The 16,904-nt window shown below is 43.2% G+C and overlaps 1 protein-coding gene across 5 annotated transcripts in view; it reads right to left on the bottom strand.

Moving 5' to 3' along the window:
- HDAC9 (histone deacetylase 9) overlaps positions 1 to 16,904 on the bottom strand; it is a 427,895-nt gene that overhangs the window by 11,764 nt on the left and 399,227 nt on the right. For all 5 annotated transcript variants that reach the window (XM_081883158.1, XM_081883159.1, XM_081883157.1 and 2 more), the window contains 2 exons: positions 8,756 to 8,840; positions 4,234 to 4,387 (listed from right to left, as the gene is read on the bottom strand). In XM_081883158.1, coding sequence (XP_081739284.1) covers positions 4,234 to 4,387; positions 8,756 to 8,840 — 239 coding nt within the window. The remainder of the gene's footprint in view (positions 1 to 4,233; positions 4,388 to 8,755; positions 8,841 to 16,904) is intronic.

A 16,904-nucleotide genomic window follows, 5' to 3' on the forward strand; every position in this document is an offset into this window, starting at 1 on the left:
CAGTCGTGTTAGGTCAGTGTGAAACAACAGCTGGCAGGCAGGGAAAAGGAACACTCCCATCCTTATTCATTGACTAGCTGAAAGTGCCCAGTGTTGCCCAGGAATTCAAAGAAACAATAATAATAATAATAATTGAGATTTTTTAAGTGGCTCATGCAATTTGTTAGTTTTAGGGCTGTTTATTACCCCATTTCCATTCTCTCTGACATGGCCATGGCATCACTTGAATCCAGTTGTGTTTTTTTTGGTGGGGAATGATGTTTAATTTGTTTCTTTAAAAAACCCTATATCAGGCATAGGCAACCTCAGCCCTCCAGATGCTTTGGGACCATAGCTCCCATCATCCCTGACCACTGGTCCTGTTAGCTAAGGATCATGGGAGTTGTAGTGCCAAAACATCTGGAGGGCATGGTCAGGAGGGGTTGGCGATGAAAGAGTTGCTGCATCTCCTTTCCCCCTCCCCTTCTGACTGCACCCCAGAGAACAGGAGGGTTGTATCCTGCTGGGCATTGCTTTGTCAGAACATCCTTTGAAAGCAAGGGTACCAACTTAAATGAAATATTGAGGGGGCGGGGGGGGGGTGGCAGCCAGGTAAGCCCCACACCACATAACCAATCACAGTATGCAGCACGCATGCACACCATTTGAATGGCAATGCCCACCAACTTTTGGGAGCTGCTGCCCGATCAAATATTATATTGACCTCAGCCCCTAGGAGTTGGCTTCTATGCTTGTGAGAAACATGCTGGTGAACTGCACCCTTGAGACATGTTTCCTGCTTTGCTGCTTCACATGCTCAGCTGCTGTGCCAGGCATGTCTTGCCTCCTCATTCTGCTACCCCCAATAGTTGACCCCCAACGTGCCTTGGTTTGGTGTGGTTCAGGTCCCAGCTGTTTTGCGGCCACTATCAACAACAGTGCTGCCTCTTCCCACACTGTAGCTGCCAGTTAGCCTCCTGCAATGGCTGCTACATTGTAGGAAGTGGTCACCTGAGCTGGCCCCACCTCATTTGGTGTCTCCAACTGACTTCTGCACCAGCTGTTCAGTTCACCATCCTGATTCCAAATGGATGCAGGAGGTGTCCAAATACAGACCAAACACCACTCCATCATTTCAGGAACTGTCACACCAAACTATTCAGAGCCATCCAACTAACTGTCACACCAAACTATTCAGAGCCATCCAAACTAGCACAGTTTGGAACAGCTGGGTCCATTATATGGACTCAAAACTGTGCCTGAATTTATCCAAATGTAGGCCAAAGCCACTTAATTTCAAGAACCATTGGCCAATGATATCTCTGGAGACAGAGATGCATTTTGGAATATTTTGGCCTGCTATCTTGATTCAAAATGGTATCCAAAGATGTCCAAACCCAGAGAAAAACTGGCACACCCAGCCCAGGAACTGTCATGCTAAATTGGATGACGATCTCTCAAGAGGCACCCAAACCCATGGAGAACAGACCGATCGCCAAGACTTCCCCATAGCAAACAAGGTGTGGTTCGCCTTGTTCATCAGATGACAACTCCTAATTTTGGCCAAGCAGATCTATGGAAATATATTTTCGTTAGCATAACAGTTCTTTGACAACACAGGAAATCTGGGCCTATCCTTTTTATATCTAGGTGATACCAGTTTAAAATTCAAAATATACAAGTTTCTATTCAATCGGGCTTTCGTTTCATTTCATAAATGTTACTATTGAAATATTGCAACTGGGCACATGGCATAGGTGGGCTCCCTGCAGAAACATTTGCTACCAGCTGTGATCCACGGAATGCATTCTCTGTCAGTGCCAACACAGAGAAACACATTTCCCCACTCACATTTTAAAACACATGTAGAGAGGCAGCTAAAAGAGTGGCAGATACCAACCAAATTATTATTATTTATATCACACCTTTCCTCCATCATTAAACTCAAGGAGATACACATGGGTTTTCCAGACAAGCTTCCACACAGCTATTGACAAGGTCTTGATCTGCTTGACTTTAGCAAGGTTCCAGCATTATGTGCTTTCGCAGCCGGTCCCTAACTCACTGCCTGCCACAAAGCCTCTGCCCATTTCACTGACCTGTTCATGTTAATTTGTGAAGGCTGTGCACTTTGCCTCTTGTGTAGGCTGGCACCTCCCCTGAATAAAGAAAGGGGTCTTGTCAATTTCAACGCTCCATCAGGTGAAATTGGCAACATTTTGAAGCAAGGCATTTCCCCTTGAATATCCAATTCCCATGGGGAATGAAGAATACAATCTAGGAATAACGCACTGGAAGAATACACAAGGGTAGAAAATATGGCATGGGCTTTGCCATATATTGCAGGGTGATGCAAATCAGCTTCAAAGAACACAGGTCTAGATAATGGCACTCTAGCATACAGTCCAATTAGTCTGGGATGACAGGTAATTGAGTAAAATGGCTAAGCCAGTCTTGGAAATAAATTTGTCCTTTTGTCACCTGGCTCAGGGCTTCTTATTGAGTAAATACTGCTTGGTGATCCAGAGAAATGTTACAACTTAATTCTGTAGCATGGCCACCAGTGCTTGAACCCCCTTTTTGTGATGGTTCCCCCAGAAAGCTGTGGCAGAGGGCATGATCTGACTAAAATCTGGAGTCAGGGTCTGGGGATTGTGGCGTTCATTAAGGGCCCTCAACCTTTCCCTCCACCATTTTAGCCTTGTTGGGCTTGTTGATAAAAGTTTGTTGGGCTTGCTGACAAGAGTGGTCAGAGTTTTGTAGGTGTGACAACAAAGTTCATGAAGATAACTTTCAAGAAGTACAAAACGATAGAATATTGTGGCCACTAGATTTGGGGACCCTCCAAAGTGGTGTTTGTTTGGATTGTGTGTGTGTGTGTTGATTCTGAAACATGTCATTGATGCAATAATAGTGAATTAGTGGTGAATTCATACTGGACCATCCACACCTCATTCCAATTTATTAGTTGTTCTGCAATGCTTTCCCAGTGTTGCCACATTATTGCCAACCAAAGGGGAACTCTTGAGGTTTATAGCACAACAAAACCAGGAAAAAAGAACAGCAGCAGCAGCAGCAAACAAGATTGAAACTGGGACTGTATATAACCATTCCAATACCATAAGTGCTGGTTTTGACCTATAAAGCCTTAAATGGCCCAGGACTGCCATACCTCAAGGACCACCTCTTTCCATATGATGCCACCCAGACCCTGAGATGATCTTCTGAGGCCCTCCTTCGTGTGCCTCCTCCTTGAGATGTGTGGAGGGTGGCAACATGAGAACGGGCCTTCTCTGCAGGGGCTCCCTGTCTGTGGAATGCTCTTGCGAGAGAAGTTTGCCTGGCGCCTTCATTCCACATCTTTGGGAGCCAGGCAAATACGTTCCTTTTTTAACCAGGCCTTTGGCTGATCTGTTTGACATCCTATACCCTTTTAAAATGTGGCTCTTTTCTGGGGTAGTGTTATTGGGTTGTTGTTTTTATTCTGATTATATATGTTGTGATCTTTTCTGTGAACTGCCCTGAGACCTCTGGGTATAGGGCGGTATATAAACTCTAATAATAATAATAAGGAATGCACAATAAAAAATGACATCTAGAGCAGCCCAGTTTCCCGAAAACCAAACAATCCAAGGCAACTATAGAATGCTTCTCTGTCTCTGGTTGTTCCAACATTGTCAAGGAAAACAACGTGAAGTTAAAGCATGCAAAATATAATAATAATAATAATAATAATAATAATAATAATAATAATAATAATATTTTATATCCCGCCCTCCCCAGCCGAAGCCGGGCTCAGGGCGGCTAACAACAATAAAACAGTACAAAAGTACAGCATAAACAACACTCTAAAATCATTCATTATAAAATTAATTAATTCAAGCCACTGGCAGCCATTGGGCCAGAGCTCCGCGAAGATTGCCGAGAGAGGGAGTCAGGCTGTGCCCTGGCCAAAGGCCTGGTGGAACAGCTCTGTCTTGCAGGCCCTGTGGAAAGATGTCAAGCCCTGCAGGGCCCTGGTCTCTTGTGACAGAGTGTGCCACCAGATCGTAGCCACAGCCGAAAAAGCCCTGGCTCTAGTTGAGGCCAGCCTAACTTCTCTGTGGCCTGGGACCTTCAAGATGTTTTTATTTGAAGACCGTAAGTTTCTCTGAGTCTGGATTATTAAAAAAAGGACTTAAAACACGTTTCTTCAGTCACACAACAAAAGTACGCAAACACTTGTCACTTGCCGTTCTAAGATTTTGCACGTACCTGGCATGTTCATGTGAGAAAGGCTGGTCCACATCCACCGAGAGTAAGGCCATAGCTGAGACTGCCTCTGTCTCCTCTGTTTCTTGTTTCTGAGTCTCAGCCAGCTTACAACTAACTGGCACAACGTAAGGCTCCACAGACTTCCAGTACTTGCCTAAAGAAAATACACCATAATAACTGTGCAGTCCCATAATTTATGAGAAATTTAGCTAGCATGGTGGTATAACCCTAGTAATTGCTTAGGTCCAACGCAGAGTGCTTATAAGTGTGTGGAGTGGTTGCAACAGGGAATTTCAAACGGCTGTGATGAAGTTATGATTCTGGATCCCACAGTGCCAAGTTGGAAAGTGCTCTCTTTTCCAAGGTCTGTGTCACAGCCCTTCCTAAGAAAGCAATAAAGTGAAAGAACAGCACACAGTTTAATGAACTCTTAGTATCTGGGAAGCTGGAGCCGTTGGTGGGCTACTTCTAACAGTGTGAGCATTTCGGCATTTGCAAAATCGGAGATTTGTGAAATGGCAGGTACTTTTAATGCAACTGTAAACAGCAGGCAGTGGGAGAAAAAAATCAGAGACGACAGCAACTAGAACAGAAGTTTGGTATGCCAGAAGGCACCACGCATCTGTGTTGCCAGAACAATCAGGTTTGTTAGTCCTGGATGTTCTTTTGCCTCTAACCTCAGGGCGTGCACTAGAACAATAATTTATTTAAAATGTTAATATATGTACTGGCTGCTATGGGAGCACTGCGATATATTATAGGGTAGCTTAGAATAAGGCCAACAAGGGAATATTGGTACATTATATAATGTGTGGAATTAAAAAGCAAACCAACTCAAAAACCAACCCTGAGTTTTCAAACCTCCTGCTTATTGCAACATCAAAAAGTCTCTGAAGCAATTTATCCAGGCGAATGAAGAACAATCGTTCATAAATGGTATATTATCCATGGCACATGCTTATTTATTTTTATTCAGCAAGATGTATATAACATTTAATGGATATCTCCAAGCAGCTTACATAAAATGGTATAAAATATCCATTAAAAATAGCAATAAAAACAGGCTTTTAAAAAGTAGCCATGTCGAAAGTTACCAAAATTTAGATAATGCCAACAGTTTAAAAGAGCAAATGAACATAATAAGTGTCTGGATTGGCTTCCTTAAACAAAAACAGTTTAAGTATGTGTCAAAAAGGGCACAATGAAGGCTCCTGGTTACTATTAATAGGCAGGGAGTTTCAGAAAATAGGTGCTGCAGCCTATTTATTCCAGGGTGAGCAAACACTGCAGTAGCTGGAGCCCAGATCAGTTCTGGGTGTACACTCAGAAACTAACAGATGGCCTCAGGTTGGAGAACATCTTCCTTGGAGGAACTCCCAAAACCCATTAACTCCTTTGAAAAATTGGTACCTTTTCAAAGTTCAAGAAACCAGCCTACAGCAACAAGAGGAGAAAGGAGCTAGAAAATGGGCACAAATATTTCCTATAGTTTAAGAATTCAAATTTGGACAAATAAATTGTCAAGCTTGGCTTTTATATTTATGAATACAATCTCATGTGGCAGAGTTGGGGTTTCCTATGTCAGGATGAGCTCAAAGTTGTTGGCTGGTTGGTATTTTAATTTCCCTGACATGCTAAATATCAGGGTTGTATTCAAATCCAATACAATTGTACCTTGGTTGACGAATGCCTTGTGACTCGAATTATTTGGTTCCTGAAATACTACAAATGGAAATGAGTGTTCCAGTTTGCGAATGTTCTTTGGTACCCGAACGTCCGATGTGGCTTCCGATTGGCTGTAGGAGCTTACTGCAGCCAACTGGAAGCTGTGCCTTGGTTTCCAAACATTTTGGAAGTCTAATGGATTTCCAGAACAGATTCCATTCAACTTCCGAGGTACGACTATATGTGTCTCATAAAACTGATGTGGTAAAGGCATCTTAAGCCTTGGTGTGAGCCTTCGGATCCTAAGCTGGGTAGCTCTATCAAGCAGTTTGCCATACCAAGAATAATCCAGAGATACAAAATCTCTGATAGTCCTGGAAAATTATAGCATCCTATCCAGGAGACCTTGACGTAAGCTTGTCATAATAAAATAGGAGATTTATGCTAGTGTTTCAATAGCAACCAGATGACTTGATTATACTTCAATTATAAATGTTTGTCCATCTGACTCAGTACTGTCTACACTGATTGGCAGTAGCTCTCCAGGTTGTCAGGCAGAAGCTTTTCCCAGACTACCTGGAGACATCAGAGATTGTACCTGGGACTTTCTGCATGCAAGACATATGCTCTACCACTGAGTTACACTTCTTTCCCAATACTGAGTTGGGCCATTGGTCTATGAAGCTTGTTACTGTCTGACTGGCATCAGCTTTCCAGGGCTTCATCTGAGCCCAAGGATTGAATCTGAGACCTTTTACATGCAAAAGATGTGCTGTAACCCTGAGATACGGGGTTGACGGAGTTCAACAGGTAGTATGAGGGTTTAGAGCTGAACTGGATGGAATTCTCTTATTTATGATGTAGCAAAGCTTGAATCCTTTCAGGAGATTGTATCTCCTTCATTCACAAACAGAAGAGGGGACATCAATGGAAGCCAAGCATCAGGCAAAGGGGAATCTGTTTAATCAACCGGTAAAATGATAGGAAGGTGGTTTCTTTGACATGAAGCCTCATGACCATTTGAGTTGCTAGCAGGATCCTTACAAAACAGAAATATTTAAGGGGATTAAAACTGCAGCATATTATGTATCTTAAAATAAAAAAGATCCAAGTGATAGAAACTTGGCTTTTCTCCAATAGTGTAAAATCCATCACTTTAAAAATGGTGTATATAAAGCACTGAACAATCACTGTGTCTGGCAAATTCTATTTAAAAAAAGCAAGACAGAAACATTCTCTATTAATGGTGCATTTAGAGACTATAATCTCTATTCATTAAAACAAAAAAAAATTAATAAAAAAGTTATATGGGCATTCCACAATGTTCCCACAGAACATTCACGCAGCAGTTAGTTTGCAATGAACAAGCAATTCAAACTCCATTATTTATGGGTTTCAGGGTGGGGGCAGTTCTTTGCTAGAAAAACAGATGTGCAAGAAAACCAGATCTGTTGGCATGGGAATAATACCCTGCTCTGTCATAAAAGAAATGAACCCATGTTCACCACTGGAGTTTTTGCAAGGGAATGAATAAAATAAAGCAAAACCAACTTTTGACTCTCTTCTTTTTGATTGTGACCCCCACCCCACACTCCAAACCCAACAGAGTTAAGCAGCTGATTAATTGCAAACTGAACTGGGTGCCAAAATTGAACCAGAGTGGAATCAGACTGCTGGCACTCACAATAAAAAAAACACAAGAGAGTACTTTTCAGTTGATACCCAGCAGAAAACCTACAGGAGCTGAGGAGCATCCGGTTTGGGATGGGTCATTCCCAAGGGATGAAGGTGAAAATGTTCATGCTTTTCCATAGGGAGGAGGGGCAGAACTAGACAACGGAAGTGGAGGGGACAGGAAAGCAATTGAAAGAGGCCAAAACACTACAGGGGGACCTATGTGTTAGAGAGATTTGGAGAGAAAAGACAGTGGCATAGCAGGGGAGGACCAGGGGGATGATGGCCCCGGGTGCAGAATCTTGGGGGGGTGGGGAGAAGGGCGCAAACCAGGCTGGACAATGTTTCTTCCAAACCGAGTCAGCTTTTTATGCATCCAATTGCTTCATGCTGACAATATTAATACCTGCAATAGTAAAGGTAAAAGGACCCCTGACCATTAGGTCCAGGCATGGCTGACTCTGGGGTTGCGGCGCTCATCTAGCTTTATTGGCCAAGGGAGCCGGCGTCCAGCTTCCGGGTCATGTGGCCAGCATGACTAAGCCACTTCTGGCGAACCAGAGCAGCACACGGAAACGCCGTTTACCTTCCCGCCGGAGCGGTACCTATTTATCTACTTGCACTTTGATGTGCTTTCGAACTGCTGGGTTGGCAGGAGCAGGGACCGAGCAATGGGAGGTCACCCCGTCACGGGGATTCGAACCGCCGACCTTCTGATCGGCAAGTCCTAGGCTCTGTGGTTTAACCCACAGCGCCACCCGCGTCCCTAATACCTGCAATACACTATCACAATTACGTTTTCTGGGAGCATCAAGCTCCTGAATCTTCTTAGAAACTGGTCCAGGTGGTCCCTTATGTGCCCCCATAGGTATGGGCAGCATAGCTGTCAACTTTTCCCTTTTCTTGGGAGGAATCCTATTCGGAATATGAGGATTTCCCTTTAAAAAATGGAAACGTTGACAGCTATGATAGGCAGCTGTCTCCTGAGCGCAGCTGCACACTTATGAGAGGTCTGCCGAGGGAGGGAGGGAGACAGTGTCAGGAAAGTCCTGTGCATTGATCTGCCCATGGTGGGAAAGTGAAGCGTGTACATTTTGGGATGTCCATGTATCTTCCAGCACTGCTCAGTTAGTAAGAGCTAGTAACTTTTTAAAAAGAAGAATGAACAAACCTTGCAACTTACTATGAATTTTGGTGATCTTTTGCAAAGAAGCCATGGCATTTAAGTTTGGGGTTCGGTGGAGGATGTCCTCGGACAGGGGCTCCAGCTGCAAGACAGGAAGAAATCAAGTGCAAAATGGTAAGAATCTGCAGTTAGCTGCACGGAAGTAAGGCTCGCTGAAAACGCTTAAGCCTTGTGAAAATCTCAGCCAAAGAAGTAGCTAACATGTTGCGGGGATTCCTCCCACCAAATGAACAGGGGCTCAGTTTTGCTTTCTGTTTTTCAGCCATGTAATTGAATTCCAGGGGGCCTTTCCAGTGACTGCAAGACTAATCCACGAAGCCTCTCAAGCAGGTGCATGGCTGCGCATTAGTCATTTAAAAATGCTAGTTATCTGGGCAATTTTTTTTGTAGGCTCCTCACAAATCAAATTCCAGTGTGTCTCTATGTCCAGCTGTATGCTGAAACAAAACATTGTTGAAGTTCCCTTAGAAATTGATGGGGCATGCCATTGTTCTTTTTCTTCTTCTTATCCCCTTCTCCCCATAATTCATAAAAGGGAAAACACCAGAAATTTATTTTATGCGCAGAGAATTCCGTACTTCAAAACAAGTACTATAAAATATCTGTTAACAGACATAAAAATTTGCAAACATTTTTTGAATGTTCAAATAAATGGAATAAGAAATAATTCCATCAGTCCTTTTAATGGAAGTCTGGTTTTATAGTTTTAACTGATTTTTACATTTTTTTCAAAAAATATATTGTACACTGCTTAGAGGCTATTGAAGTTAAGTGTATATAAATCTTTCAGATAAATTTTATATATACATAAATTGACCACACACACAAATTTGTCCTGATGTTTACTTCATTTCTGTATATTATTTTGCAGCTGACATCTTGGGCCAAGATCAATTTACCATCCTTTGCACATTCTTGCCTACATGAAGATGTGATTTTGTGGCGCACAGCAATTCCCATTCATTCATTAAATAAGGACCATTGACAACCCACTGGAACCTTGTTACGCAGAAAAGGCTTCTATGGCTTTAGGAGCACAAATGCAGCATTTTATTGGTGTACATGAGTTACTTACTGCATATACACCATGTACAAATGTTCCGGTCACTTCTATAGAACCAATACACTCCATAAGATATATATTTAGTCCCTCTCATTTCTCCTCCTGGCTTAAATGAATGGTGCGATGACTGGCTTTTGGAGGCAGGCACTGTAAACACAGCTTGCTCTGCCATGGATAGAAACACACAGTTGGTTTGGGTCCATTGAGCTTTCTTGGAATAAAGTAGGCTGCCTTATAGCAAGTCAAACCATTTATCTGTCTAGCTCAGTATTGTTTGCAGTAACTGGCAGGGGATCTCCAGGGCTTCAGACAAGACCCTCTCCTAGCCCTATCAGAAGATGCTACTGATTGAACCAATTCAGGTGGTTCTACCACTGAGCTTCATCCCTTCCTCAAATTTCTGAAATGATGTTTGAGAATTTCTATGTATGGCATTAGACCTACGGTGGTTATTCACACATGCAAGTTTTAAGGTTGCCATATGCCCTCTTTTTCCAGGACATGTCCTCTTTTTCATGGGCATGTAAAATGAGAGTCGTCATAGAGATCCATAGTTAAAAGCTGAAGTCGGCAAATGTGTCCTCTTTTTTTGCTCTTTGAAATATGGCAACCCTAAAGTTGCCATGGCATGATGAACACACACGAGGGAAACAGTACTGAATAGCAAATGGTCTATAGAATTCAAAGAAAAAGGCTACCATGAAGGAATTGTTTGCATGAAGCTTTTGATACCTTTTAAAAAAATAAAAAATAAATGTTTTTAATCAAAGATTTTTTTGGTACTAAACAAACAGATAAACAGGGAAAGGTACATCTATTGTCTCCACTTTCAGTTCATAGTCTTTTTCACAGTTTGTTTACATTTAGTGAGAGACACTTTTGTCATAGACATCTTGCATATGGGGGAGGGGGAGAGAGATAGGGTACTGTTCTTTTGTTCCATTGCCTATTATTAGCGCAGGGGTCTGTGTCAACATCAGTTATTGACCTTCCTCTTCCCTGTACTGTACATTATAATCTGGACGCTGTCGGTTGGTGTGAAAAGGGGTGAATGTAGAGCAAGGAAGAAAGAACCCCACTTTATGATAAGGAAGCAGATCTGGAGCTCCCAGATTCTGTTTAAAAGTTCCTCCTGCAAAATAGTTAGCAGCTCATTCATGAGATGGCCTCTATTCTCTTGTCAGTTTCTGCTCCATGTCAGTAAAACCTCATCAGCCTTCAGGGGGTAGGATCTCACACCCTATTTGACCCAGATAGATGCACCATTGTTATGAAAACACCACTAAAAAATAAAAGCCAGCGGATTATAGTAAGATATGTCCTTTTGAAGAAAAAAGGGAGACTGTCTGCATCAAGAATAATTTCTGATGGCAGCGATCCATTTTTAAAATAAAAATAATCATTAAACTAAGTAGACAAGAGGGTGTCCCTGGAAAATATCACGAGACCCAGCAATGAACAAAAGGAATCACTCCGCAGCTGACAGACATAGCAGTGTCACCTTCACTCCTACACTTCTTGGCATTTTATAAGCTCCGGAGCCAAAGAGTGAAGGGGTGGGGGGACTGCAAAAAGAAGTGGAAATACATCTTTATAAAAGAATTTTGCATAAACAACTGACTAAGGTCAGCGTAGGAGCAACAAAGCCGTTTGATGGATATGCTTGAAAAAGATACACCCAGGGATATTTTTTTTTCAAAGGGTTTGAAGCCAGCCCAATTGGCCTGTTGCAGGCTTTCTTGTACTTGCTTCCAGATAAGTCGGTATGCACAGCGAAAGGGCTTTCAAAGAAATGGCATCCCGGTGCAAGCCAGGTGAAGTTTGCCAGTGCTTCACCACCATGTCTTTACAAGCAGATGTGAGCTAAGCTGTATTATGGAGTTGTAAAATACTTGGACCAGAAGGGAAATGGGCGCGGTGAGATACATAGTTAGACACAGAGAAGGAAGGAGGTGCATTATACTGAATAGAATCTACAGTGGTACCTCGGGTTACAGACGCTTCAGGTTACAGACTCCGCTAATCCAGAAATAGTACCTCGGGTTAAGGACTTTGCTTCAGGATGAGAACAGAAATCATGCTCCAGCAGCATGGCAGCAGCAGGAGGCCCCATTAGCTAAAGTGGTGCTTCAGGTTAAGAACAGTTTCAGGTTAAGAACAAACCTCCAGAATGAATTAAGTACATAACCAGAGGTACCACTGTATAAGGTAACTTCTTCCTTCTACTTAAGGAAGAGATAGAATTTGGAGGTAGAAATTCTGCTTTCAGGACAGAAGGTAAGGACCTGGTTCAAGCCCCAGAATCTTTGGTTTAGAAAGACTCCCTGTCTGAAACCCTAATGAGCTGCTGCCAATCAGTGCATACAATATATAAGAACAGCCCTGCTGCATTTATTCATCCTGTTCTCACATTGTACAACCAGTTATCGATGGGAAGCCTACAAGCAGGAGTTGAGTGCAACAGCAAATGGTTCATAGAGGTATACAGCCCCTGCCCTTGGAGGAACCATATAGCTAGATGGACCAGTGGTTTGACTTGGTAAAGGGCAGCTTCCTGTGTGTAAGCAGGCATCGGTCCATCAATCCAATACGGCCAATACCATTTTTCTGGAACCAGTTTTCCATTGACTCAAGAGGTTTCTTTCCAATTCTCATCACTTGGGGTAAGGAAAAAGAAATGTGTTGGGGGTGTGTGTTTGCTGTTTTGTTTGCTATTATGGTGTGTGTGTGTGTTTGTTTATATATTGTAAGCTGCCATGTGATCCTCGAAGGATGGTATTCAAATTTGATAAATAATGATTGGAATAATAATAATTGGCCGGTGGGACAGATGTGGCATCCCTATCCAGCCAATGTCCTCCCTTCCACCAACACTGCATTTAGGCTTCAAAGACCTCCAACTGGAGACAATAAGAGGTTGCATCATCATCATCATCATTATTTATTATTATTATTATCATAGCTTAAAACTGGCCTGGGGGAGAGCACTGCTGCATCAGAAGGATTCCTGGCATTGACCTTTGAAAAAATCACTCAGATTCCATCCAGCCTTCCAGATTTATATTACATTTGCCCTAACGAAAGGTCACTTCAGTCCAGTTGTATTTCTTTCTTTTTTTAAAAAAGGTGTGTGTGTGTATATATGAATAATAAATTTTGGTTGACTAATTTAGATGCTGTGGAGGAAACCCCCATTCTGCCAAACCGGGGTCTCAAATTGCAGTCTAAAGCTGTATAGCCCTCTGAAGAACATGTTCCTTTGCAAGCCACTCCCCCCCCCCCCCCAATTAGCTGAAACCACCCGTTCCTTTTGTTTTGACAGATGCCAGTATAATGGATGTGTCCTAAAAAGTGCTAACTGAAGGCTTGGGGGGGGTATTTTGCAGCAGCTTAATCTCCCCCTTCCTTTCGATACCTGAATTAAGGATTTCGGTATTTTTATTTCAGAGTTCAGGGGGATCCAATTGCTTAATCTTTTCACACCTCTCAAGAGGGTTTCCTCCTAAGAGGCAACCTATGGTGGGAAGTGGGAAAGAGGCTTCTGATTAATATTTCCTTCTTCTTCTTTTTAATAGCCATTGGTTCCTGTCCACTGATACAACTCACAAACCTGGACTTTGGGTACCCTCACATTCTTAATTAATTTCCCCATTGTTTGTCTTTATAAACTGATATAGATCCCTCTGGGAGGAAGCCCATGGATTCTCAAAGGTATACTGAAACCTAAAAAAATATAAAATTTGCACTTAGAAGTAGGTCCCACTGGTTTCCCTGGAATGCAAGTAAGTGTGATTTGGATCCAAGTTAGGTTTCTGTGTATTTTCCAAATTTGGGCTGCGGCCCAAAGAACACATACTTGGAAAGCAAATACACTGAAATTAATGGGACTCCCTTCCAAGTCAAATGCATTTAGAGCTGAGGCATAATATTCAAGGGGAAACAGGGTTGGTTTTGACCATCCAGGCAGTTGCCTGTGGCAGCAAAATTGAAGGGGGGCAGCCATCAGGCCAAAGTGGCATGTGGTCTGTTGCTTTTTTTTTAACAGCATGGCTGTAAGGGAACAGGGATGGATCACTGCATCTTCTGCAGTTCTGCGGAGCATTTTGGGATGATGTTGGGGTGCCTGCTAATCTTAGGCTGGTAGGAAGTTTGGGGCTGGCTCTGGAGCAGAAACGCAGGCACCGAAGAGCAATTGGAGTATGTATCATGCCTTGTGCAACAAAATTTTGGGTTAGCTTTTGCTTGACAGCGCATATATGAATTTCCTGTCCCCAAGAAGGTTACCTGGTCAAGCTACTTAGGGCTCATCACACTTCCACTTATCCTGTGCCTAGAATGCATGGGTCCAAGCAGTTTCCCTCTTGGTGTGGATAAGACCTTAGTTCTTACTTGCTGTGATTTCTCCCCTACAAGCTTGTCTACTTGTTGGAATCAGCAACAGAACCCCTCTTGTGGGTGTGTTGGATTAGGGCTGAGAAGAGAGCTTTTTCTGCGGCTCTGTGCCTAGGCCAGGCACCCCCAAACTCGGCCCTCCAGCTGTTTTGGGACTACAACTCCCATCATCCCTAGCTAACAGGACCAGTGATCAGGGATGATGGGGATTGTAGCCCCAAAACAGCTGGAGGGCTGAGTTTTGGGGTTCCTGGCCTAGGCTTTGGACCTCCCCCCCTAGAGAGGCCTACATCTACATTCATAGATTGTTCCACAGGCATCGCAGAGTAAAGATAAAGGTAAAGGGACTCCTGACCATTAGGTCCAGTCATGGCCGACTCTGGGGTTGCGGCGCTCATCTTGCTTTATTGGCCGGGGGAGCCAGTGTACAGCTTCCGGGTCATGTGGCCAGCATGACTAAGCCGCTTCTGGTGAACCAGAGCAGCGCACGGAAACACCATTTACCTTCCCGCTGGAGCAGTACCTATTTATCTACTTGCACTTCATGCTTTCAAACTGCTAGGTTGGCAGGAGCAAGGACTGAGCAACGGGAGCTCACCCCGTCGCAGGGATTTGAACCGCCAACCTTCTGATTAGCAAGTCCTAGGCTCTGTGGTTTAACCCACAGCACCACCCGCATCCTACATCCATAGCTTGTTCCACAGGCATCACAGAGTAGGGGAATCCAATTATTACTGTTGCTTTTCTTCTTACCATCGCCATCAATATAATAATCACCTTTTGCACAGTCATCTCAAAGGGGGTGTACAATAAAAACCAGCAGGAAACAGTTGAAAACGCAAAAAAATAGGAAATATATTTTTTAGAAAATTAAAACAATACAGAATGGACTCATTTATCCATCTGGGAAAGCTGGAACGAAAATATCTTCAACCGTTTCCAAAAAGTGCAGGTTAGCAGGTGGCTGGCATATCTTGACAGGAATGCTGTTCCATGGAACAGGAGCAAACAAGGCCCTGCTCCAAGTTATTGCAGACCATTGGCTTTTGAGATCCAGTGGTGGAAGTACCACCCCACCGGTGGTTCTCCCTTTCCTCTGCACCCAAAGGTTCTTCACACAGCCCCTGGCCAGCAAGAGTTGCAGCCTTAATCTGCTTGAGCCATGAGAGATGAAGGTGATTCTCCATAATCCATCAACTCCAACCAATTCATCTTAATCCGTGTTTTATTTCTACGCTATTGTCAAAAGGACTTTTCTGAACGCTTTCCCCCCTCCCCCAATCATTTCTTCCTTCTCTAATTTTTATCCCTTTCTTAAGTGGGAGACAATGCTATCTTCTTAAACTGATCGCATTTGTGCAAGTCACAATGCAGAAAGCAATTCTTCTTCTCCAGCCCGGTCCTCCATTTATTCATTTCTTCCACATTGTTGGGATTCAGGATGTTTTCCTTCCAGAGATTCTGAGACAAAATTAATTCAAACAAGCCCTTCTTGCTGCTGAGTCTGGGACATTACATCTGCATGTCTGCCTGGCTCTCCATGAATGCTGGAAGGTCCCTGCTCATTTGACAGTTGCTTGTTTTGTAGATTTTTGTGTGTGTACGGGTGTGCATGTGGGGTGTGTGTGAGTGCTGATAGTAGCATGGACAGAGCCGCATACTGCTGCATTGACGAGTCCCAGCCAAGAACAACAAAGGCAAAGCAAAAGTATTCCAAAGCCCCCTGCATTCATGTTTATGAATTCTAATCCTCAGCACATGAATAAATACGTCTGACAAACTGCAGAGTGCCTTAAAAAGGCCTTTCCTGACCTTCCTAATTTAAGCTCAATTGCGTGCGCCGTGTTGAGAAGGCAGCATTGGCCTTGCCAGTGTTTTCTGAACTATGGCTAGGGCTCTGCTAGCACTGTTTGCAGAAGGGAATTGCTGGGAAATGAGTTCTAATTACCCAGTTAAGCACCTGCAGAGAACGGCATCTTCTAATTAGGATAAGGCATGGCTCAATTTAACCACTGTTGTTGTTGCTGTTGCTGTTGTTGTTGTTTGAAACATACTTTTCTGCTGGCCATGAAAGTTAGTGGATGACCAGTCATATTCCTAATATACTAGGCTTTTAGCTATTAACAAAATTAACCTAGCTTAGGGTGTGCATTAGGAGGGCTCTCAGAGGACAATCTTCTCTTGGAAGGAATCTCTGGTCCGTGTCCATTTTAAAGATTAAGAAGGGAAAGCAGAGGGGTCCTTGATGTCACCCACCAACCATTAGCCCCTGAAGAGGTCACCTAGTGACAGCCTTCCCAACTATGCTAAGATGGATTTCATTTCTATTTCACTTATAGTAATGATTTCTAAAATTTGCACATGCACATACACGCACACACATAGAAATGCATTTTTAATGTGAATCTATGTCCTCTCTTTGTGATGTAATGTGTAAGCAGTCAGTCTAACACTGCTCCATTTGAATACAAGGTTTCAAAGTGGTTTGTAGGATATTGATTATGGTGCCTTCTACTTACAGAAGGGCTGTTTTACATGTGTGTTTCCCTCCAATATCCTTCATTCTCACTGCTCCATGGCCATCTGGTGAAAATGGTGGAGAAATCATTTTTTTAAAGGGGGATGATAGGGGCAAAGGTTGCCAGCCATGTGGCCACCATGATCTCACATGTTCTGGGGCCACAATTTCAT

Source organism: Podarcis melisellensis (genome assembly GCF_964234715.1).
Source record: "Podarcis melisellensis genome assembly, chromosome: 12".
NCBI lineage: Eukaryota > Metazoa > Chordata > Lepidosauria > Squamata > Lacertidae > Podarcis > Podarcis melisellensis.